The sequence below is a fragment of the Sciurus vulgaris genome, assembly GCF_902686455.1.
Source record: "Sciurus vulgaris genome assembly, chromosome: 5".
Taxonomy (NCBI): domain Eukaryota; kingdom Metazoa; phylum Chordata; class Mammalia; order Rodentia; family Sciuridae; genus Sciurus; species Sciurus vulgaris.
The window spans coordinates 73,698,120-73,720,606 of record NC_136465.1 but is presented as its reverse complement, the minus strand read 5'-3'; the positions used below and the strand labels follow the sequence as shown (position 1 = coordinate 73,720,606).

Genomic DNA, 22,487 nt, shown 5'->3' with positions numbered 1-22,487 from the left:
GCTTCAGACCCGGAAAGGTCTTAAGGCTCATCCTCCAGTTGGAGGCTTTCATTGGCTTCTTCTATGCCCAGCCCCCTGACCTCTGCTCCCTTGCCGCGCCGTCTGATTGGTCGCCCGTGTTCCACAGGCACTTCATTGGCTCTTACAGCTCGCCCTCCATCCCAGCTCCTGCACAGGTTTCCATCTCCCAGCAGAAGGCGCAGCCATGAATCCGTTATTCGGTCCCAATCTCTTCCTCCTACAGCAGGAGCAGCAGGGCCTGACTGGGCCCCTGGGGGATCCCCTGGGAGGCGACCACTTCACCGGGGGAGGGGACTTGCCCGCCGCGCCACTTACCCCGGCTGGCCCCTCAGCCTACTCACCGCCAGGGCCAGGCCCGGGCCCGGCCCGGGCCCGGGCCCGGCGCCCCCTGCCGCCATGGCACTCCGCAACGACCTGGGCTCCAACATCAACGTGCTCAAGACCCTGAACCTCCGGTTTCCGATGCTTCCTGGCCAAGGTGCACGAGCTGGAGCGCCGGAACCGGCTGCTGGAGAAGCAGCTGCAGCAGGCGCTGGAGGAGGGTAAGCAGGGCCGTCGGGGCCTGACTCGCCGCGACCAGGCCGTGCAACCGGCTTCATCAGCCCCATCCGGCCCCTGGGTCTGCCCCTCAGCACCCGGCCGGCCGCCGTCTGTCCCCCGTCAGCCCGAGTGCTGGGCTCACCGGCGCGCTCACCAGCCGGTCCCCTTGCGCCCTCCTCGGCCTGCCCACTCATCGCCCTCCACCTCCACCTCCACTGCCTTCTCCTCGTCGGCCGCTTCATGCCTGGCACAATCTGGTCCTTCTCACACGCCCGCCGCCTCGGGCCAGGGACTGGAGCCCACGCTGGTGCAAGGGCCTGGCCTGTCGTGGGTGCACCCTGATGGGGTGGGCGTCCAGATCGACACCATCACCCCGGAGATCCGCGCACTCTACAACGTGTTGGCCAAAGTGAAGCGGGAGCGGATGAGTACAAGAGGATGTAGGGACCGGGAAGGTGGGGATAGGGCTCAGTAACATGTCACATACTAGGTGGCTAGGTATTGGTGTGGGTTCCCAGACCAGGGCGATCGAGGCCCAAGAATCAGTGTGAATCGTATAACAGTAGTTTAATGCTTGGAAGGAATTCGGTTCTGGGAGCCTAGAATCCACAGAGAATGCAGAAGTCAAACTCCTGACAGGAAGCATACTAGGAACAGAACACTGGGGAATTCATATTTTTCTCCTGGCATGTCTCCCTGTCTCATGCAGGCTACAGTGTACAGATGACTGTGTTAATTATAGGGGTTTGTGAGGTACTGCAGGGACACCAGTTGAGAGTATATTGCATGTGGGGGTCTGATTACCTTACTGTCTCAGCCCTTGAATTGGAGGATAAGCTCCATACACTGATCAAAAGTAGGAGGCAAAAAATATAACTTTAAATTGGTAGGTTAATTTAAGTGAAATTGGAAGAGGCAGAGGCTCACTGAGGCAAGGTCTGCATTCTGCATTGTGATCCTGTCACTATCCAGAGTTTTCCCAAGAAATGTTCATGGAACCCAGGTTCCATACGAAACCTTGGACCCAAGGCACTGCTTGGAGCAGGTTAAAAAAAAAAGGGAAAGAAGAGTGAAGGGAATGCCATAGGGTAAGGGGAGGGGATTGGTTGTTGCCATAGGGCTGGTGGGGAACTCTGTTGGAGGAAGTATGAACAGAGAAGCAAAGGGACTGAGTAAGAAAAAGTTGGGAATATGGACACACCCTACAGTTGTAAGGCAGCTCAGGGCATGCCTAATGTGTTCTGACGATGAAGATTTGACTTTCTGAGAGGAACCCTGCCCCAGTGGGGTAGCTCAAGTAGTGAGGGGGAGGGAGGTGATGCCACAGTATTGGCTGTATATCAAGTGGATTCCTTAGATAGTTGGTGACCAGGTTGATGCAATGGGAGCACAGGCAGAGCCAGTGCTTTGATTAAGGAGGAAAGAGACTAGGGTCAGAAGGAGGCCTTTGTTTGGGGATTCCAGTTTTTTCTGAGCTATTGGGGCTCCTTGTGGGCAAGTTGGGGACTACCTTTGTTGCCCAGTGTAGCAGGAATTGGCATCTGGTTTAGCAGTGGGTAAGGACTGACTGAAGGGAACCATTGGGTCTGGGGCTGACCTTCAGGGATTGGGAACCTTCTGGAGTCTACCATATCCCAGATCAGCAGGCTTTCTGAGGGTGTTCTGCTTCATTGGCTTCATTAGTTGTGATCCATATTATTATTGTCCTTGGGAATTTCAGTTGTCCTAAAACCATCATTCAGGTGCCACCCAGAACCAGCCTGCCCCTGCCCCTGCCCCTGTAGGAGTTAATTAACACAGTCAACAGTGGAACATGGACATTCCGGATTACATTCATAACCACAGGAACAACTGTTCTTCTCAGGGGCATTTTTTTTTTAACTGAAAGAATATTTTGTCCTTGGACCAGCTGTCCAGGGCAGTGAAGAATTATTCCTTGAGGATTGATTAGCTCATCACTCTGCAGCATGTTGCTGTGCAGAGGGCACCATAACTGGAATTGTATGGTACGTGACACAGACAGTACTCATTCTTCCATCCCAGATCTCCTGCCCTCATTCTGGTCTCTTTATAGCAACACTATACCTCCTGTCTTTAGCGCAGAAGGCATGGACATAGCTTGAATACTAAACTGGGATGAAGCCAAGGCCTGCTGGGCTCTATTTTCAGCTCCCCTGCCTTATGTGACCTTTCTCCTGGGCCTCAGTTTTTCCAATATAGGAATGTCCCCTACTCTCTACGTCAAGGATATAGTCTTATTTGTATGAGAGATATTTGATAAATGCAGAATACATAAAAGTGCTCAGATCCTACTCACAATGATCAAGCTTATAAAAGAGATCAGATTTGAATGGAGGTCAAAAAGTCTGGCTCAATAGCAAATAGAATCCTAGTGAACTTCCAGATGATTCATTTTCACACTTTTAGCCCTTTGAGACTTCATTAATCTTCATCTTTAATTAACTTCTTTACTTGTGTTTCCATCTGCATTTGTTGAATGCACTGTCAAACAGTACATCTTATTCTCCTTGATGCATTCTGTCCAGTGTTAGGTCCCTTGTCACTCTTGCTAGCTTCCTCCAGGGATTCTTGGTTGCCAGGCACATAAGGGTGCTACATCCCATGCCTTCATGTTGCAAATGAAGAAACCAAGGCTTAGAAAAGATAAAGGTCTTATTTAAAAAAAATAAATAACCTGATGCTATTAGGGCCCTTCAATGCCAGAGCAAAAGGAGAAGGATATGCGAGGGGCTGGTGGGGAGGGGCAGGAAGCGAGGAAAGCCAGGAGCTGGGCTGCATAGTGAACCAGCAGGGTGGTGGCCAGGCTGGCTGCCTCTTCTGCCAGCCCAACTGGGAGGGGCAGCCGAGGTGATGCAGGAGTTATTATTAGGCATACTGCAGTGCGGCTATGATGTGGAATACAGCGGGCAAGGAGACATAGGACCAGAGAGGGCAAGAGAGCAGAAACCGTGTAGGGAAGGAACAGAAAGGGCTCACTTCTGACTATAGAAGTGGTTCTCTGGGATTTTAACATCCTTGCTGTCCTCTTTGCTGCTTCCTTATCTCCTTTCTTATGTTGAGGTTTCTCTCAGTGCAGTTCGCCACCTTTCTCAGACTAAAAGAAGCCTTTTCTGATTATGGCAAGAAGTGATGAGTTTATATGCACAGGGTACTGAGATGTGTGGCTATTCCAGCCAGTTCTCTGGGGTTTTGAACTGACGGGGCCAAATTCTAGGCACTGCTGGCCCCTGCTCCACTTCTGTCTCTGTGATGGAATAAGACATATACCAGTCCTGGAAGTGCCTTCATGCCCTGCTCTGTGGCCAGGAGTGTCTTCCACCCTCCTTATGGTCTTCCTCTCTGACTTCTGGGTCATGGGAGGTGCTGCTTCTGGCTTCCATCCCCCCACTACCAAGGTGCCTTTTCCTCAGGGTTTGGGTGCATAGTAATCATTGACGACTTCTTCTTCTTTTTCTTCTTCTTCTTCTTTTTTTTTTTTTTAATAGTTTTGGTTGTAGATACCTTTATTTTATTTATTTTTATGTGGTGCTGAGGATCGAACCCAGTGCCTCATTCATGTTAGGCAAGCATTCTACCACTGAGCTACAACCCCAGCCCATCATTGATTTCTGATGTCCACTGCTTGCGTGCTGTTGGTGGACTTTGAGCTTCAGGGCTAGTCCTGTCATCTTTATGTGACTCCGTTCCAGGGGTTCTGGGTTGGGGAAGAACTTGAGTGTCTCCCACCAGGCTCCTGAGCAGCTCTGTTGATAAAGCCTGTGTCCTGCAGATGCTTTCACAGGGTTAAATGGTCCCACAGGAGGCAGGGCAGCAGGCTAGACGAGCTCTGTTCTGGTGCGGGCAGGAGGCAGGAGACCGGATCTGTGCCACTGAAGGTGGGAGACAGGGCTGGGTGGGCCTGGTGGTCTGGTGTGGGTAGGAGGTGGGTGATGAGGCTGGCCAGAAAGCTGGGGGAGCTGGGACCCACTGGGGATCCCACTGCAGTGGGTCAGAGCAGCAGCAGATGCTCTTAATTGTAGTTCCTGGTGTGCAGCCTGGAGGTTCTGGGAAGGCAGCTGTTGAGCTTGGTTCTTGCCAGGAAGTGTGGAGCTGCCTGACAGTTGCAGCTGGTCACCAACTGACTGGCTACATGTTCCTGTCTGCAGCAAATTCCCATGTAGGGGTCCAGACCTGGGATCTGAGGCCTGAGCCAGAGAGGTTGGGAGAGGGAACTGTAGGGGCAGGAGGGACTCTGGACCTATGTTTTTCTTTTCCTGATATCTGTCAGGTGGGAAGAGGAATACACGGTGCGGATTCAGCTGCAGGAGCGAGTGAATGAACTCCAGGAGGTGAGGGTGACCACTCCACTGCTACTGCTTCCCTCAACCTAGTGCCATTTCCCTGTTCCTTCTTGTCATCTTTACTCTTTCCTTTTATTGGTGGTACCCTAATGTTTAGTGTATCCTCCCTACCATAGGAAGCCCAAGAGGCCGATGCCTGCCAAGAAGAACTAGCCATGAAGGTGGAGCAGTTGAAAGCCGAGTTGGTCGTTTTCAAGGGGCTCATGAGTAATGTGAGTTCAGCCCGTCACACTTGGGCCCTGCTGGGATACTCAGGCAGCTGGAACCAGGAAGGGTGGCCTTGCTAGTTCTGGCCTGTTGCTGCCCAGTCTGTTGCTCCTCCCTCACTATGCTGCCCCTCTGGCTTTTTTTCCCCTTGGCACCCCCTAATTCAAGATATGAAGAAGAAACAGAAGCCTTGCATCCCGTCAGAGAGGCAGGATGGCCTGGTAATTTCTGGAGTTTGTGGGTAGTAAGTGTGAGCACAACTTCTGGAGCCAGCTTGTCTAGATTCTGATGCTGGCTCTTCAGCTTGCTAGTGGTATGGCTGTGGGCCAATTCCTTTACCTCCAAGTCTTCTTCAGCCTCTGTAGTCTCATCAGTGGAATGGAGAAAATAAAGGTGTGTACTTTGTAGAGTTATCATGAAGATTTTAACATATTTGGGACAGTATCTGCCACATGCTTAGTGCTAAATAAGCATAGTTGTTATTATTATTACAATACTTTCTCCACTCCACTCTCTATTTTTTTTTTTTCCAGTATTGGAGATTGAACCAGGACCTCATGCATGTTATGCAAGCGCTGTACCACTGAGTTACATCTCAGCCCTTTTTGTCTTTATTTTGAGATGGGGTCATGCTAAGTTGCCCAGACTGGCCTCAAACTTATTGCATAGGGCAGGGGTTGGGGGTGGGGACATGGGATTGAACCCATGGCCCTGTGTATGCTTGGCAAGTGCTTTGCCACTGAGCTACATCCCCAGATGATCAAACTTGTGGTCCTCTTGCTTTAGCCTCCTGGATTGTAGTAGTGTGCCACCATGCCTGGCACTCTTCACTCATAATTCCCAGTGGGCTCCTTCCCTCTGGTAATGTAAGTTCCAGGAGGATAAGGACTATGATTGGTACCAGGGAATCCCTGCCTGTGTGAGACTCTGGGCCATTCCCTTCAGGTTGCCCATCTGGCCAGAAAGCCAATAACATGGATGGTCCCAGTATATGCAGTGGGGAAAGACCCTTGGAAAAGGGTGTTCTACCCCAGGATTAGGGACTTCATGGAAGAGTGGTGTGATGAGAAGGATGAGGCTCTTGTCAAGCCTTTATGGGTACTTGCCACCTCCTCACTATTCCCCATGTTCTCTGGACAGAACCTGTCAGAACTGGACACCAAAATCCAGGAAAAGGCCATGAAGGTAGATATGGACATCTGCCGCCGCATTGACATCACCGCCAAACTGTGTGACGTGGCTCAGCAGCGCAACTGTGAGGACATGATTCAGATGTTCCAGGTGAGGGGCCAGGCTGTCCTTAGCACACAGGGGAGGGACTGGCGGTGAAGAAGCTTCCATTGTGGCTAGCCTAGAACATGGGCCCTACCCCTTTCTTGGGGAACCTTGTCCTGGCATCAGGACCCTCAGTGGGACTAGGCTGGGGGGCAAGGGACAGCCTCAGGAGAGGTTTTGGAAGCTATCTCTAACACCATCTCCCCCCTCCCTCTCTCTCTCCTCTGTCTGCTTCTCTCCTCTCTCTTCTTTTCATTTTCTTTCTTGCTTTCTCCATAGAAGAAGCTGGTTAGTTTGCTCTCATGCAAGCTTATTAATGTCCCCAGTCCCAGTCTCTGAACTACACAGGTCCTTTGGACATTGATTTTGACCCACTAGGCTCTTCAGCACAGATTTCTTCTTCCCTTTCTGTTTTCTTTGCTCTTCCTCATTTTTAATCTCTTTTTCTCTTTACTTCATTTTTTTCTCTCTCTGATCCCACTGGCCTTCCAGATCTGGATGCAAGTCAAGTTCTCCTTTGTAATACTAAATCCTCGTCCTCCTTGCAGCTTAAATCTTTCTTTTTATTTGTTTATTTTGTAGTACTGGGGATCACACCCATATACCCCCAAACCAAAACTTTCTTTTTATTTTAGTCATTTCATCAGAAAGAGTTTTTAGTTTTCAGGAAAAAAAAAAAATTGCTCTTTAGCCATTAGACACATCTTAACGTGGTCACAACAAGCCATTTCTCTCCTTATCTTACTGCTTTATTTTCTCTATTTCTTCTTTTTCCTTCTCATTCTTCAGCCTTGCCCCATCTGTGTGTGTCTGCCTGTCTCTTGGTGATGCTCCGTGTTTCTGTTCCTGTCATCGTAACTGTCTTTTCTCTCTGTCTGCCCCACCTTTCCTTTCCTGCTGGTTCATGCTGCTCCTCCTGCCCCTACCCCCTGTCCCCTGCCCGGCCTCCCCCTCCTGCCCTTTCTCCTCATGCACCCGGCCTCGTCTCTGTAGTCTCTGCACTTGTCTCCCATTAAGGTCCCATCCATGGGGGGGCGGAAGAGGGAGCGCAAGGCTGCTGTCGAGGAGGACACCTCCCTGTTGGAGAGTGATGGGCCCCGCCAGCCCGATGGGGATGAGGAGGAGAGCACAGCCCTCAGCATCAACGAGGAGATGCAGCGCATGCTCAACCAGCTGTGAGTCCCACAGGCCTCTACTTGTCCTTGCCCCACACCAGACCATCCTGAGGCCGGAGCTCCCCACAGTCTCCTCTTCTGAACAAGGCCCCACTGCCCCTGACACACGGGTTCCCTGTCTCTAGGAGGGAGTATGATTTTGAGGACGACTGTGACAGCCTGACTTGGGAGGAGACTGAGGAGACCCTGCTGCTGTGGGAGGATTTCTCAGGCTATGCCATGGCAGCCGCAGAGGCCCAGGGAGAGGTAACCACCCCTCCCGGCCTCAGGGCCCCTCAGCTGTGCCTCTCCATCCTGAAGCCTTGCCTCTTCCTTTCCTCATTCCTCACTCTGCTCCCTTTGTGGCCTTCATCCTTTCCCTGTGTCTCCCCTCTTCCTTTGTGCTTTTCTTTCCTCTCTCCAGTTTCCTCTAACCTGACTTTCTCTTTTTCCCTGCCTTGACCCTGTGGAATGCTCTCCATCCCGTCCCTACCTGGTTGGCCTCCCCTTGCTTTCCTTGTTCCTCCAGCAACAGGAAGACAGCCTGGAGAAGGTGATTAAAGATACTGAGTCCTTGTTCAAAACCCGGGAAAAAGAATATCAGGAAACTATTGACCAGATAGAGGTAAGGACGTGTGGGACCTGTGCTCCAGTGGTCTGCTGGGCTGCAGGTTGGGTCCCTCAATGTGGGTCCTAGAGACCAGGGACTTCACTTTCTATTACCTCTTGGCTGTGATACCTCTGGTGGGTCCTTGAGACCTCATGCTCTAGAGGCAGACATGGGGGTTCAAACCTTGGCTCTATCACTTTGGACCACTCAACTTTGAACAAGATCCTTATTCTCTTTGAGTCCGTTTTCTTCATCAAATGGGGTTCCAAATAATTTCACCCTGCAGGGTGGTTTGGAAGATTAAATGAAGCAGTTAATCCACACATGGAGCTCAGGGCAGGATCTACTCTCATGAGGACACCACGATGGGTATTGTTTGGATTGGTCATCATTGGCACTGTCAGTGCTGCAGCACTCAGATGGCCCTTCTACCTCCTCCTTCCTCATTCCATAACCCTGGGGACCCCTGTAGAGATGATAGTTGGAGCTGGTACTTTAACTCAGATTCCAAGCTTCAAGGTTTCAGAAAGGATTGTGGTGTTGCAGAATGGAGGTTGCCATTCTGTGGAGGAGGATTGGATGGGACTCCCATGAGCATCCTGTCCAAGTGTGTAGTGGCCCTTGCCTGGATACTGAGGTAGGGTGAGACAGGTAGACTTCCAGTTCAACCTCTCTTTAAGCCTGTGTGGCATGTCACTCCTGTTTGTCATGACCAATGCGACCAAACTCTCGGGTCCGGCGAGGGGTGAAGGGAGATTGGAAAATAAAGGTTCACAGACACAGATCTTGAAGATTAAGCAGGGATCAGGTGGAGCTCTGCTCTCTGATGGAGAAGCAGATCTAAAGAATTACTCCAGCAATCTATTTATATACTTCTCATTTTCAGGATAAAGACTATGCAACCATTATTCTTTGTATTCAGGAAAGTTACAGAAACTAGGACATCCTATGTAGCTTTTTCACAGTTGCAATCCATAGTTGCAAAGTGCAATGTCAGGAGCTTCATGTAGCTCTCAAGAAAGTCCATTGTTTAAAGTTACTGTAAGGCCGGCAGGAACTGGAGAAGCAGAGCTAGTGAAACATTGTAGTTGTCTAGCATAAGAATTCCTTCCTTCCCAGGAGCTTTGTGCCTGAGATCAAGGTTAGAACTGATAGGGCTCTTGCACAGAGCCTCCTCATGCAGGGCACTGCTACAGCAGCTAGGTATCCTATGCTCTTGCACAGAAACATTCCCAGGAACTGGGCATGCCACAGCCATGAGGGCATCAGAGACCCCTGATCTCAGTAACTGCTCTCTCATCCTTCTTCTCCCATCCTTCATCACTGCTCTCAACACCTGTTGTGCTCACTGTGCATTTCGAGAAGGAAGTTGAGAAATTATTTTCCTACATCCTCATTCTCCCACCACACATCAGATGGTCCTGATTCTTGAAGAAAAACTGGTCTTTTTGGTTTTTGTGTTTGGCCCAGGCAGAAAGATGCTGTTCAAAAGTCAGCCAGAGTTCTGCTACTGGCTAAGGCCATGGTGGGGAGAACTAATCTACACTCTCCTGTGTATACTTTGCTGTCTCTTCCTTCCCTCCCTGTCCTATGCCTACCTCTTCTGGATGACAGGCTTAAGCTTTGGTGTTTTCATAGCACCTCCAACCAGGCAAAGGGGTCTTACCACAGTGATCTGCATTTGCCATCTGTTTGTCTAGTTGAAAACATGACCCAGTAAGAAAGAGAAGAACATCCTAAAGGGAAGCATGCCTTTTAAGCTGTTTCAGAGTCATCTTACTCCTCCCAGCAGGACAGAAGGAGCAAGTTTGAGGGAGCTGACTTGGTGGCTTTGGTTGCAGGGTTGCCCCTGATGATCCACTAGAGCTCTTGAGGTGCCTTTATCTTTGCGACCTTTGATCTCAGGGACAGTTCCATTATTGGATGGTAATGCTGTGGCCCAGGATGATAGGTGGGAGGGAGTTCTTTCTTTTGTACCCACTGGCTTTCTCCACTTATCTTATCCTTACCACCCCCACCACCCTGCCTCTGGTCAAAAACATCGATTCTGGAGTTTTTGAGGTAAGCTGTTAAGGATGTCCCCTAATATTTGCATCATCTCCTTACTCATTCCTGCCTTTACTATATGAATTAGAGGGACTTACAAATATGTCAAGACCCCTTTTGGCAGTACTAGCTTTATATTTTGGTAGAGTATTTTTGTTTCACTTCCTTCTTCCTTGTTCCCTTCCTTCTTCCCTCCCTCCCCTTTGATAGGTTCCAGCCCCTGCTTCAGCTACTTGAGGAGGAGGAGCTGGGGAGAGGTGGAGCTATCTGAAGAGAGCTTCAGTGTCATGTTTTCCTCCTAGGTGGAACAGTTAGTACGTCCTGCTCCTCTTCTACTGTGCAAACATGTGTGCCTTTGATGCCATCCTCATTAGGGCTTCCAACCCACCACTACCATCTCACCCCAGATGCCACTCTCTTGGCTGTCCCTTTTGTCTGGTCCTGTGACCCATTTCCTCCTTTCTTCCAGTTCCCATCTTCTCTTCATCCAACTCAGATTTGTTACGGGTGGTTTCCGCTCTATCCAAATCACATTCTTCACAGGCCCTTTCCTTCTCTTTCTTTTTGCTCTCCATCAGTCAAGTCCAATCACCTCCAAGCAGTTTGATTCCTGTCCCCTTCTGGCCCCTGGCCTTTGTACCCCAAACAAAGGCAGCCAGATAGTCTCTGGCTTAGATCCTTCTCTGCTTGGCCCCTTTTTTCACTGCCTCAGAGTCAGATTCCGACTGCAGAATTGAGCTCTGGAGGAAGACCATCGTCCCTTGATTGCAAGTGTCTCATTTTTCCACATAGAATATTTTTGAAGTGAGGCTATATCTTATAATTGATATGATATTCAGTATGGGAGTCCTTCTTTTAGTGTCTGGGAATGACTTATAAATGAGAAACTAAGGTAAGGAGAAAATGGTAAGAGAATTGAGCCTCTTTGACCACTGTGATCAGGTTTCCTCCTATTTGCTGTGAGTCTTACAGATACTTCACAGAGTTAATTAATTCTCATTGAAGGAGTACTGGACATGCAGACATAAGTAAGACCCTTAAGCCCTTAAAGGAGCTTACAGGTTATTAAGGGAGGTTAGCTGGAGCCAGCATCATACAGGAAATGTGGGATGAGCTGAGCCCTGTGGGAACCCCAGGGAGGGAGCAAGGGCATCCACAATTGGCTGCCTGAAGCAGTTTAGAATGTTGATCTGCTCCATTCCTGCCCACGTTGACATTCCTTTTCTCATTGCCCTTATCCATCTTTTAAAAGAATGCAGGCCTACAACAGATACCCTCGTATTTCTGTAAGCAAAGATTCCCGAGAAAGGGATGGGTTGGCAGGGGCCGGTAGAATAGCCTTTGGTGATAGAGCATTTGCCTAGCATGTGTGTGTGAGGCCCTGGGTTCCATCCCACCAAAAAAAAAAAAAAAAAAAAAGAGGGAGACCTAGAAAGAAAGAGAAAATTCTGAAGGGATGAGGAAACCATTGTATAATTTGATGCTTTCTGCCTCCATCTGATTTCTTTTAAATCTGAGCCTTCAACCATGGCTTCCTGGGTCTCTGGTCCAGTTGGTGTTCTTGGTGTGTTAGGCTCCTGGTCAGGGGACAGAGGTACTACTTCCCTGCGCCTGCTAACTGTTATGACCCTGTCCTGCCCCATCACAGCTGGAGCTGGCCACAGCAAAGAATGACATGAACCGGCACCTGCATGAGTACATGGAGATGTGCAGCATGAAGCGGGGCCTGGATGTGCAGATGGAGACCTGCCGCCGGCTCATCACTCAGTCCGGAGACCGGTAAGGGCCTACTTGGAGCATGGGGCCTGCCTGCTCTTCTAAGTTCCTGCCTCCCAGGGTGATGCATGGAAGGAGGGGTGAAGCAGAGCCCTCTGACTAGCAAGACCCAAAGACCCTTGGGCAGTACCTGGTACTTTTTTTAAAATACCTTTATTTTATTTATTTATTTTTATTTTGTGCTGAGTATCAAACCCAGTGCCTCACACATGCTAGGCAAGTGCTCTACCATTTGAACTGCAACCGCAGCCCAATACCTGGTTATTTTTAATGGGGTGGGGCTGTCCTTTGGCGGTCTCCTGGTATGTCTGACCCAGATGGACAGCTTTTTCATCCTCCCTTCAGTACCATCACCTGTAAGGGTTTCATTGGTTAGAGACAGCTTAAAAACTAGCAAGGAACAGAGGGATGTGGTGAGGCAGATTTTTACCTAAAGTCAAAGCCATGATTTATGCATTTGATTGACCCTGTCTGTGTAAGTTTTGCCTCAACAAAAGAGTAAATTTTAACAAAATCATAAAAATGCTACAAATAAGCTGGTTGTACTGGTGTATATCTGTGGTCCCAGTGACTTAGGAGACTGAGGCAGAAAGATTGCTTGAACCTAGGAGTTTGAAGTCAGTTTGGGCAACATAACAAGCCACTGACTCAAAAAAAAAAAAAAAAAAAAAAAAAAAAAAAAAAGTCAAATTACAGGGCTAGGGATGTGGCTTAATAGAACACTTACCTAGCATGCATGAGACTTTGGGTTCAATTCCCAGCACAAACAAAACAAAACAAATTATATGTATATATAAAGCTGGGTACCTAAGGTTAGTATACTCAGTTGGTATCTCTTATTTTTTTTTTAAGGTTTAAGTTATATATGTATATATATGTGTGTATATTTATTTATGTGGTTTTTATTAGTGCATTATAGTTATATCTCAGGTGACATCTCTTATGCTGTTACTTCAGACATTTCTGATTGCTGAGCCTCTCAGAGCCCCCAAGATAAAGATAGGGTCCATTTCCCCTATCAGGGCAGTATGGGAGAGAATTTTCTTCCCTCCCCACATCCCTAGCCCTGTATTCATCCCTACCCCAATGGTCCCCTGCCCTCACCAAGGTGTTACTCACCCACCTGCCAAAGGATAAGGCCCTGGGAAGAGGCATGACAGCCTCATCAGGTCTCCTGCCTGCCCCAAGATGACAACCGGTGTTTTTTTCTAGAAAGTCTCCTGCTTTCACTGCGGTCCCGCTTAGCGACCCGCCGCCACCGCCGAGCGAGACTGAAGACTCCGATCGCGATGTCTCATCTGATAGCTCCATGAGATAGGGACCAACTCCACCTTTGCTTCTCTGCGGCCCCACCTTACTGGACACTCACCCAGGCCCAAAGCTGGGGGTTCATGGAGGGGTTGCACTACCACACCAAGCCTGGCCCTGGGGCCCATGTTATTCCTCCCTATGTTCTTGGCCTCCCTAGAGTTCTGGAGTTTCTGGAGCTAGGCTTGGCCCTGCCCTTCCTGGGCGGCTCCCACTGCAAATGGGGCTCTCCTGCCTTTATGTGTGGTGTCTGCTACTTCCCCATCTTTAAAAGGCTGACGAGTGCTCATGGCCTTTCACCATTTGCATTGTGTAAGGAATGTGAATGTGGGACCTCCATCTCTGGGGTCTAGAGCCTGCCGTCTTTGATTTTGAACTGGTGCTAACTGGCCCAGGCACTGGTATTAAGTGGAATTGGCTAGAAGTTCCCTAAAGGATTGTGTAACACATGCAGTTGAATAGCACTTCCCTTCCTGGTATGGATAGAGGGAGGTGGGATTGGACAGGTACTGTTCTGCTGTCCACCTGCCAACTAATGTATGTGGCTGTAACCCTTCCCTCACAGAGGGAGGCAGGCACCATGCGTTAAAGGGGCCTTTATGCCCTGGACTGGGTGAATTACCCTGAAAGATAGCTCTTATCTCCTGATCACTGCTGAGTGACAGAAAAAAGGTGAAGCTGCTGTGTGTATGTGCAAGGGTACATGCACACATCTCAGGGTGTTTTTCAAGTGTTGGCTTTTAAGATGTGCCTCTTCCTGTCTCATTCACCAAAACCAACAGGCTAATGTGTCTGACTTGGAAAAGCTTGAGAAGAGGGGAGATTCAATTCTGAATACCTCAGGAGGCTATGTTGAAATTTGAATGGAGTCTTTAATAATAATCAAAGTGGAGAGTATTGAGCACTTTTGTGTCACTGATTCAAGCACTTTAACTACAGAACCTTAACTGAGTTATACGCTGTTTCTATCATCTCCATTTCAAAGTGAGGCACAGGAAGTGTTAAGTAACTTTTACAGATAGCCTCCAACTGGCAGAGCCAGCTCACCAATTCCCAGCCTGTGCTCTTACCCACATGTCTAAGAATGAGAAATAATTATCACATTCAGCTCATCTTTCCAAAAGCTAGAAGAGGTAGAACCTTGTTTTACATTTACATATCACATGTGCTTAATTTTACCTAAAGACCTTAGCTGCTAGATGCAGTCATGGCCTTATTTTGCAGTTTACACATGAAGGTATGAGTGGAAGAACTAGAATTGCATGCTGGGGCTCTCTATGCATTCTACTACACACTTCACAAGCCTGTCAAGGTCATACAACTCCATGACTTTTGACGTGACGTTACCTTCCCTAAGGGTACCCAACAGAATAGCTGAGGGCTGGGTATGTAGGTCAGTGATATAACACTTGCCCAGCATGCAAATTCAATCTCCAGCACCACCACCAAAAAAAAAAAAAAAGAAAAAAAAAAAAAGCTAGCCAGGTTAAAGTCCTTCAAATATTCAGTTTTTAGCACCCAGAGGGAAAAGGGAAATAAGGCATAGATAATTATAAGGAAAGATAAATAAAGATCAGGCCCCTACTCTACACACATTTCACTTTGGCACCAGCTCAGCTTCTCATACCCTTGACTGTAGAATAAGATAAAACAAGTGGCTGGGTACAGTGAACTTTATTGATGGTATGTGACAGTAGGGCTCCCTAAGCCCCTCCCCTTCTTCAGGGGGTCTGGGATGGAAATTGGGAGAAGGGGAGATTCTCAGTGTGTTGAGGGACTGAGTTAGGGGCAGGGATTCCCCAGCTGAGGGCCTCTCTCTTCCTCTGTGTTCTTGCTGGGGCAGATGGTCCAGGGGCTCTTACTCCTTGGAGGCCATGTGAACCATAAGGTCCACCACCCTGTTGCTGTAGCCAAATTCATTGTCATACCTAGAAGGTGAACAAGGATGTTAAGGGCCATTTTTCTGAGCTAGCCACCAGCAGGCGCTAAACACCAGGCCACTTACAAAACTTGTTCTTTCCACCCATGTCACATACCAAGAAATGAGCTTGACAAAGTGGTCGTTGAGGGCAATGCCGGCCCCAGCATCGAAGGTGGAAGAGTGGGTATCACTGTTGAAGTCACAGGAGACAACCTGGGGAAGGAAGAGGGCAAAGTATGGGAAACCACCCCTGTTCAATAAGGTCACGCAACAGCAAATTCCCTATCCTATCCGATCAGTACCTGGTCCTCTGTGTAGCCCAGGATGCCCTTGAGGGGGCCCTCTGATGCCTGCTTCACCACCTTCTTGATGTCATCGTATTTGGCCTGATGAGATAAAATAAGATGGATGTTCATTTTCCAAACTCACTAGATTTTATCAGAGACAAATGTCAGCTCACCAGGTGTTTCTAACCCAAACGTACAGCTTTCTCCAGGCGACAGGTCAGATCCACAACTGACACATTGGGGGTGGGCACACGGAAAGCCATGCCAGTGAGCTTCCTGTAGACACAGAAGAACACTTTTAGCTCCAGGTGCTCCTGGCCCCATCCCTCCTGCTCCCCTCAGGCACAGCAAAGCCTTACCCATTCAGTTCAGGGATGACCTTGCCTACAGCCTTGGCAGCTCCAGTGGATGCAGGGATGATATTCTGGGCAGCCCCACGGCCATCACGCCACAGTTTCCCAGAAGGGCCATCCACAGTCTTCTGAGTAGCAGTGATGGCATGGACTGTAGTCTGGAAAAACCGAAGTGCCAATGAGGCCCCACAGAGTACCCATAACACCAGCCCTCTGCCTCCCTCCTCCACTTTGGGAGGGATTGAGGGATAGAGGGATAGAGACTTGAGCCAGTCCCTTAAAACCCCCAACCCTGGGGCAGGAACTAAGTGTGGAGAAGGAATGAATGAGTTCTGTTCCCATTTCCCATCATCCACATACCATGAGTCCTTCCACAATGCCAAAGTTGTCATGGATGACCTTGGCCAGGGGAGCTAAGCAGTTGGTGGTACAGGAGGCATTGCTAGAAAGAGGGAGATGAGTCAGGGAGGGCTTGCCCACAGCCTGACCCTCAGCCCTGCCTGCCATTTCCCCACTGCCCTCTGCTGTCCTCACCTGACGATCTTGAGAGAATTGTCATACTTCTCATGGTTCACGCCCATCACAAACATGGGGGCATCAGCAGAAGGGGCAGAGATGATGACCCTTTTGGCACCGCCCTTCAAATGAGCCTACAATTGAAGGGGTTGGTTACAAATGTAGGCTCTTCTTTTCCTGGCTAAGTCAGATTTCCTCATGCTTCTAGCTTCCAAATTCCAGGGTCAACTCCCCTCCTCTTTAGCCTTCCAGTCACTTACCCCGGCTTTCTCCATGGTAGTGAAGACACCAGTGGACTCCACAACATATTCAGCACCAGCATCACCCCATTTGATGTTGGCGGGATCTCGCCTAGTGGGGAGGTAACAAGATGAAATTCAGGCATGTGATGTACCATGTACCTGAGGTGGGTACCCCATCCTAGTTACCTCTTCAAAGCAAAATCCCCTGGTCCTAGGCTCTGTGCAAAACAAGCAAGCAAGCAAGCAAAAACGATCTCCTGTTTTGTCTTGCATACTTACTCCTGGAAGATGGAGATGGACTTTCCGTTGATGACAAGCTTCCCATTCTCAGCCTTGACTGTGCCATGGAATTTACCATGGGTAGAATCATACTGGAACATGTAAACCTGGGGGAACAAGTTGAGGACATTAACACAACTGTCTTCAGCAGGCTACTCCTCCCACCACCTGCAAGGACAGCACCCACCATGTAGTTGAGGTCAATGAAGGGGTCATTGATGGCAACAATATCCACTTTGCCAGAGTTGAAAGCAGCCCTGGTGACCAGGCGCCCAATACGGCCAAATCTGAGGTAAGAAGCAAGAATGAGTGAGTAGGGAATTCTTGTGGCTAGGGAATACAGATAGGCTGATTCATCCTCGCCCAGAAAGAATAGTTATCCCTAGGTATCTGCGGGGAATTGGTTCCGGGGCTGGGGAGATAGCTCAGTCAGTAGAGTGCTTGCCTTGTAAGCACAAGGCCCTGGGTTCAATACCCAGCACAAAAAAAAAAAAAAAAAAAAAAAAAAAAAAAAAAAAAAAAATCCATTCCCCATACCAAGATCTGTGGATGCTCAAATCCTTTAAATAGAATGAAGCAGTATTTGCACATAATCTCTGAACATCCTCCTACATACTTTAAAACACCCCTAGGTTACTTATAACACCTAAACAATGCCTTCACATCATTTATGTGGATTCAGTATAGTGCTCAGTGGGCAGGAATTTCAAGTTTTGTTCTTTGGAACTTTATCAAATTATTTCCCTTGCATTATCTTCCATCCAGTTGGTTGGAATCTGTGAATATGGAACCCTCAGACATGAGCAGCCAACTGTACATAATTTCCCACCCCCCAGAAAGTCCTAAGTGGTCTAATTTTATCTTCCTTAAACAACTCTACCAGGCTTTCCAGCATGGTCATAAAGTTAAGGCTCCTTTCCTGCCCAGGGGTGACTAGGCTTGAAGCCTTGCCCAACCCCCCAGTCACCTCAAATCCTCTAAGAAGTGCTAGTGTAAGGCAATGCCACCCACAGCATGGACACAAGCCTGGCACATGGCATCTAGCATTCTCACATCCAATTCCCGGGGAAGGCTTATTCCTGCCTGGCCTAGATTCAGGCTGCACCCTCTGTGCAGAAAAGACTTGTATACTCAGCATCACCAAGCTCAAAGGGCAGGAGTAAAGGTCAGGTAACTCTAACTGGACAGGGTAAGTCCACCCCTTCTTCAAATCCCTCCTACAAAAGGGTGAGGTTAAGGTAAAGAGATTTGAAAATTTCAGTACTCCAATCCCAAGTCTCTAATTTGCTGAACTACCTGCCCTTCCTAGCTAAAATCGGCAGTGAGAGCAACAGATGTGTGGGTAGTAGAAGTGGGTGGAGGATGACGGAAGCCCAGGCCCCCAGCTACAGAAAGGTCAGGCAGCTATATTTAACTTCAGATTAGGGTGGAGTGGGGAGATCTGGTTTCTGTGGAAGATGGAATGGGAAGAAGAGCAGGATTCTTAAGGCTCACAGACACCTAATACTCCCCAGTGACCTTTATGGCATGGCCTTTAGGGTTGGATCGGCGCTGGGCTGCCAGAGCAAAAAAGGGGTTGAGAGTTGAGCCAGTGCAAGGGAAGGGGCTGCTGCTATGGGAGCCATTTTGTGGTGTAAATTTTCTTTTCTAACCACCATGACTCAGCTCCCCCAGTCTGGCACTAAGCCACAGCTACCACACCTCTGGGCAGGGAGGACACAGGACACAAGAGGACTTCCATAATCCCACTTCTTTGATTCATCAGAAGCGTTACCTAGAAGCAGCATCATGCCTGAGGGGAAATTCGGGTTGATGCTTGAGGGCTGCGTTCTGAGGTTTCACTTTGAGAGCCAAGAAAGGGGAAAAGCCTTGCATCACCTGGTTTACCGGATAAAGGGGACTACACCCTACTGAGGGAGGAGTGAGTCACAGGCAAGGGAGGACAGAGTAGCCAAGGAAGGTTTCCTAACGGTGGTTCATTCATTTCCTTCCCCGTTGCAACATGGCGGGCGGGTGGCCCCTAGCGAAACCCTGGGCTTACGATGCGCAAGCCACGCAGCATCCCGGGGCTGCCCGCGGGAGGGAGAAGGCTGTGGGGGGAGGGGCTCCTCCCCCGGCACGTGACCCACAGGGCGCGAAAGGAAAGAAAGAAGCCCGAGCCAGGGGATTAGGGGATGGGTGCAGAGTGAGAATAGGAAAGCCTCCCATTTGCCTGCGGGAGTGTAGTGCAAGAGTTTGTGCTGCTCGTCCCCTCACACAGCTATGAGCAGGGGACAGGAGTCCCAGCCGGAGCCTTCACCGGGTCTGCGCGCTGACCTTGAGCTCTCCTTGGGGGGAGGGCGCTACTCATCCACCTCTCCACGCGACTACAAAACCCCTGGCCTCTTCCAGACTTGCAGATGCAATTTCTGGGGAGGCGGCCGCAGACTGGGGCCCCACCCTAGCGCAGCCTCTAACTTACCCGTTCACTCCGACCTTCACCATCGTGTCTCAGGGACGCGGCTGCGAGCGGGAGAAAGGAGAGCATCAGCGCCATCCGCGCGGCGCCAGGATCCGGGCCGCTGACCCTCCTTCTCCCCTCCCCCCTATGCCTCCATGTCCACATCGCGCCTCCTCACGTCCTCCTGCCCCTGCAATGCAGAGGCCCCACCCGACTCAGCCCGGTACGGCCCCCCAGCAGCGCCGCCAAACTCCGGACCACACACATTCCCTCTCCCCGATCCCGACCGTCCCGAGCCGCCAGTGGCGAGTCTGCGTTTTCACCTGGCACTGCAGGAGTTGAGAAGATGCGGCTGTCTGTCGAACGGGGAGGAGCAGAGAGCGCCGGGGGAGGGTGCAGTCTCCCTTTATAGGAACCGGAGTGGGGGTGGGAACTGGTGACGCGAGCCCCGCCCCGCGCCCGGCTGGCCCAGTCGCTGCCCGAGGGCGCGGAGGCCTGAGCTACGTGCTCCCGTAAAACCAAGAGTAGCCGGGCCTCTTTCACCCCCTTTTTTTTCCAGCCCCGCCTGGTTCTTGAAATGTGCACGCACCAAACGTCTGGGCTCAGGGCGGAGAGGGGGATGGGACTGAGATTGGCCCTTTGGGCAGGTGACCCGTGATTGATTCCCAGGACGGGTTCGAGGGGATGCAGAAGACTGTGGAATTGAGGAAGCGGGTCCTAGCGCCCGCGGAGGACATCTAGGAGTCAGGCATGTTAAAATTGCGGCATGGAGGAAACGGGAGGATTTTGGGAACTGGTGGGGTCGGGTATTAAAGCCGGAGCTCTGGAGGGAGGGCTCGTGGTAGTCCCTTTCCCATTCTTTCAAAGGCTGTGAGGCAGGAAAGTCGAGAATCTTCTCAAGGCTCTTGGGTAGTGACAGAGGAACAGCTGAAGACAAGGCCCTGGAGGGGCTCTTTCGCCTCCTGCGGGGATTTCCTAGTCCCCACTTTCCCCTCCCCACCTCTGGGCTCCCGGCCTCTCTGGGTTGGGGGCCTGGTCTGGACACATGGCAGTAGGGGCCTGGAGAGGAAGGAGGCTCAGGAAGAGAATGAGGGGGAGGTTCCTGCACGGAAGGTCACGATGTCCTGCAGCCCGGGCAGCCTGGAGACTTGATAATTGGGGCAGACAAACCAGTCTCTGTCTGCATCAGCTTCTCTCGCCAGGCTTGGGTTGGGGCCCCAGGGGGAGGACGGCATCACTGGGGCAGGGCTGGAGGAGACCCAGAGGCCTCCCACAGAGCTGCTCCTGGGAACCTGAGGGCTGCACCGCCCAGGTTGGGAGACAGTGCTCCTTTCAACCGTTGCAGCCCTAGGCAGAAAGCAGAACGTGAGGGCGGAAGTCCCTCCCTATCCTAGTACGTGCTGGCAGGCCCGGGAGCCAGGGACTCCCTTCACTGGCTGCCCCGGCGGATGTTGGGGGCAGGGTGAGTCCAGAAAGGGGAGAGGGGCTGTAGAAGGGGTCTCAGGCACATGGTGGGATAGCCCCTTCCCACAAGTGGGAGGGAAGAGTAGGGATCTATTTCCCTTCTAGAGGGGTAGAAATCCTGGGCAGGGCCATGTTTGTGAGCTGAGTAAGGCTGGGTTCTGAGTACATGGAAGAAATGAGGGCTGGGAGGGGGTGGGGAGGAATGGACACTGCGCATCAGCAGGTGCAGGGCAGGGGGATCCTGGGTTACTTTGCTAGGCCAGCGAAATCTGAGACCAGCCCCCTGCCCTTCTAGCTAAAAGCCTGTGGCTAAGTTTAGCTAGCCCAATGATAACCTTTGCTTAAAAGGCAGGGAGCATGCAGTGCTGCACCCCGACTCCAGCTCCAGCTCCTTGCCTTTCTAGGATGGCCCTCCCTTCTTGAGGGCCCCAGAGCCAAAACTGTGTCCATGTCTGGCAGCCACCTGCATGGCCAGTGACCAGGCTTTGCATGAGCAGCAAGAACAGGCCAAGTGGGCACAGGATGAGCAGGGGTGGGAAGAGGCCACAGTGCGGGTGTGATGGGGGAAGCAGCCCACAGCACTCCTGAGGAGACTGCTTCTAGCAGAGGCTCAGATAGAAACATTAACCCTTTCCCCACCAAAGGCCTTCAGAGCCCTTCCATGTTTCTGTCCTAACTCAAAGTATGATTCTTCCCCTTTGCCTCAGGCTTGTCACTTCTCATTACTGTTCCCTGCATCCTGCCTAAAAAAAGGTAGAGAGCTCAGTGCCCATGGAGTGCTAGTAGTGCACTGTGCTGTTGTCATGACAGCAAAGACAGGAAGTGTGGTCATGACGACAGGCTCACTGCCTCCTGTTCCAGGTGACTCAGCAGAGATAAGACTTGGAAAGCTAGAGAAGAGTGGGCAGGCTTCAAGGACACCATGACCAGTGTGACCTGTACATGAAGAGCTAGACCTCCTGCACATCTGTTAACACAATAAGGAATCCCTGGTAGACACACCTTCTTTCCTATAGAGCTAGAGGGGATCATGATGTGCCTTTCTATCAGCAAGGCCAGTAGCTAGTTTTCAGGGATGGGAGCGGGGCACAGTAGGGTATATGGAAGAAATCATTCTTGGTTTAAAGTAGGGTTTCTCAACCTCAGCATAACTGACATTAGGTCAAATAATTCTGTCTTGTGGGCTGATCTACGTATGTAGGATGTTTACCAATATCTCTGGTCTTTACTCATTGGATGCTGGAAGCTCCCTTTCCCCAGCAGGCTGTGACAAAGTCTCTAGGCATTATCAAATGTCTGTTGGGGGACAAACACCCACCTCCCCCAGGCTGAGAAGCACTGATATAGAGCTAGAAACTGTGTAATTCTTCATAGTGGGGCCATCTTGTCACTTGTGCAGGGTGTCACTTGTGCAAGGTCAAAGTGTTGAAGGGGAGCTCATCAGAGATTTGGAGACCAGCACCAGACTGCCTGAATCTGGGCTAATGCGAAGGATGAAACAACAAGCTTAGGACAGAAATGTCTAAAAAGTATATAAAAGCATTTATTCATTAGAAAACAGGAGACTGGCAAACATTATTGCAAAATGAAAGCAGCTCAACCTAGTTCAGGCAGACTAGTTTAAGAGAAATGTATTGCATTTTGAAGATCATATATGTATTTAAAAAAACAAGGTGACAGGCAACAA

General features: G+C 50.2%; 2 protein-coding genes across 3 annotated transcripts; one reads left to right on the top strand and one right to left on the bottom strand.

The window, feature by feature from the left end:
- Positions 1-151: 151 nt before the first annotated feature.
- On the top strand, positions 152-15,217 carry IFFO1 (intermediate filament family orphan 1). Its single transcript, XM_079141076.1, is given in 16 exon segments — positions 152-385; positions 388-477; positions 479-605; positions 608-744; positions 746-791; positions 794-849; positions 851-980; positions 983-1,001; positions 4,850-4,910; positions 5,039-5,134; positions 6,270-6,410; positions 7,422-7,579; positions 7,705-7,825; positions 8,088-8,183; positions 11,863-11,993; positions 13,203-15,217. Coding segments are annotated over 16 exon segments (1,695 nt in total). The 5' UTR covers positions 152-205; the 3' UTR covers positions 13,309-15,217.
- On the bottom strand, positions 14,954-19,404 carry GAPDH (glyceraldehyde-3-phosphate dehydrogenase). Of its 2 annotated transcripts, none has more exons than XM_079141104.1 (11): positions 19,358-19,404; positions 17,084-17,183; positions 16,897-17,003; positions 16,636-16,726; positions 16,394-16,509; positions 16,220-16,301; positions 15,866-16,017; positions 15,704-15,782; positions 15,522-15,605; positions 15,335-15,432; positions 14,954-15,226 (listed from the first exon to the last, which is right to left on the bottom strand). In XM_079141104.1, the coding sequence occupies exons 1-11, from the start codon at positions 19,378-19,380 to the stop codon at positions 15,157-15,159; spliced, it is 1,002 nt and encodes a 333-aa protein (XP_078997230.1). In that variant the 5' UTR covers positions 19,381-19,404; the 3' UTR covers positions 14,954-15,156. The 2 variants fall into 2 exon arrangements, with proteins under 2 accessions (XP_078997230.1, XP_078997229.1); XM_079141103.1 differs by lacking the exon at positions 19,358-19,404 and adding an exon at positions 18,598-18,688.
- Positions 19,405-22,487: the final 3,083 nt, after the last annotated feature.

Bases quoted from the DNA above. Each gene is read 5' to 3' on its own strand.
- GAPDH (XM_079141103.1), bottom strand. From the start codon at position 18,686: ATGATGCTGCTTCTAGGTAACGCTTCTGATGAATCAAAGAAGTGGGAT. The intron at 17,184-18,597 runs GTGTGGTAGCTG...TTCTTACCTCAG, and splicing joins TGTGTCCTCCCTGCCCAGAG to ATTTGGCCGTATTGGGCGCC. The intron at 16,510-16,635 runs GTAAGTGACTGG...CTTCAATTGTAG, and splicing joins CTACCATGGAGAAAGCCGGG to GCTCATTTGAAGGGCGGTGC.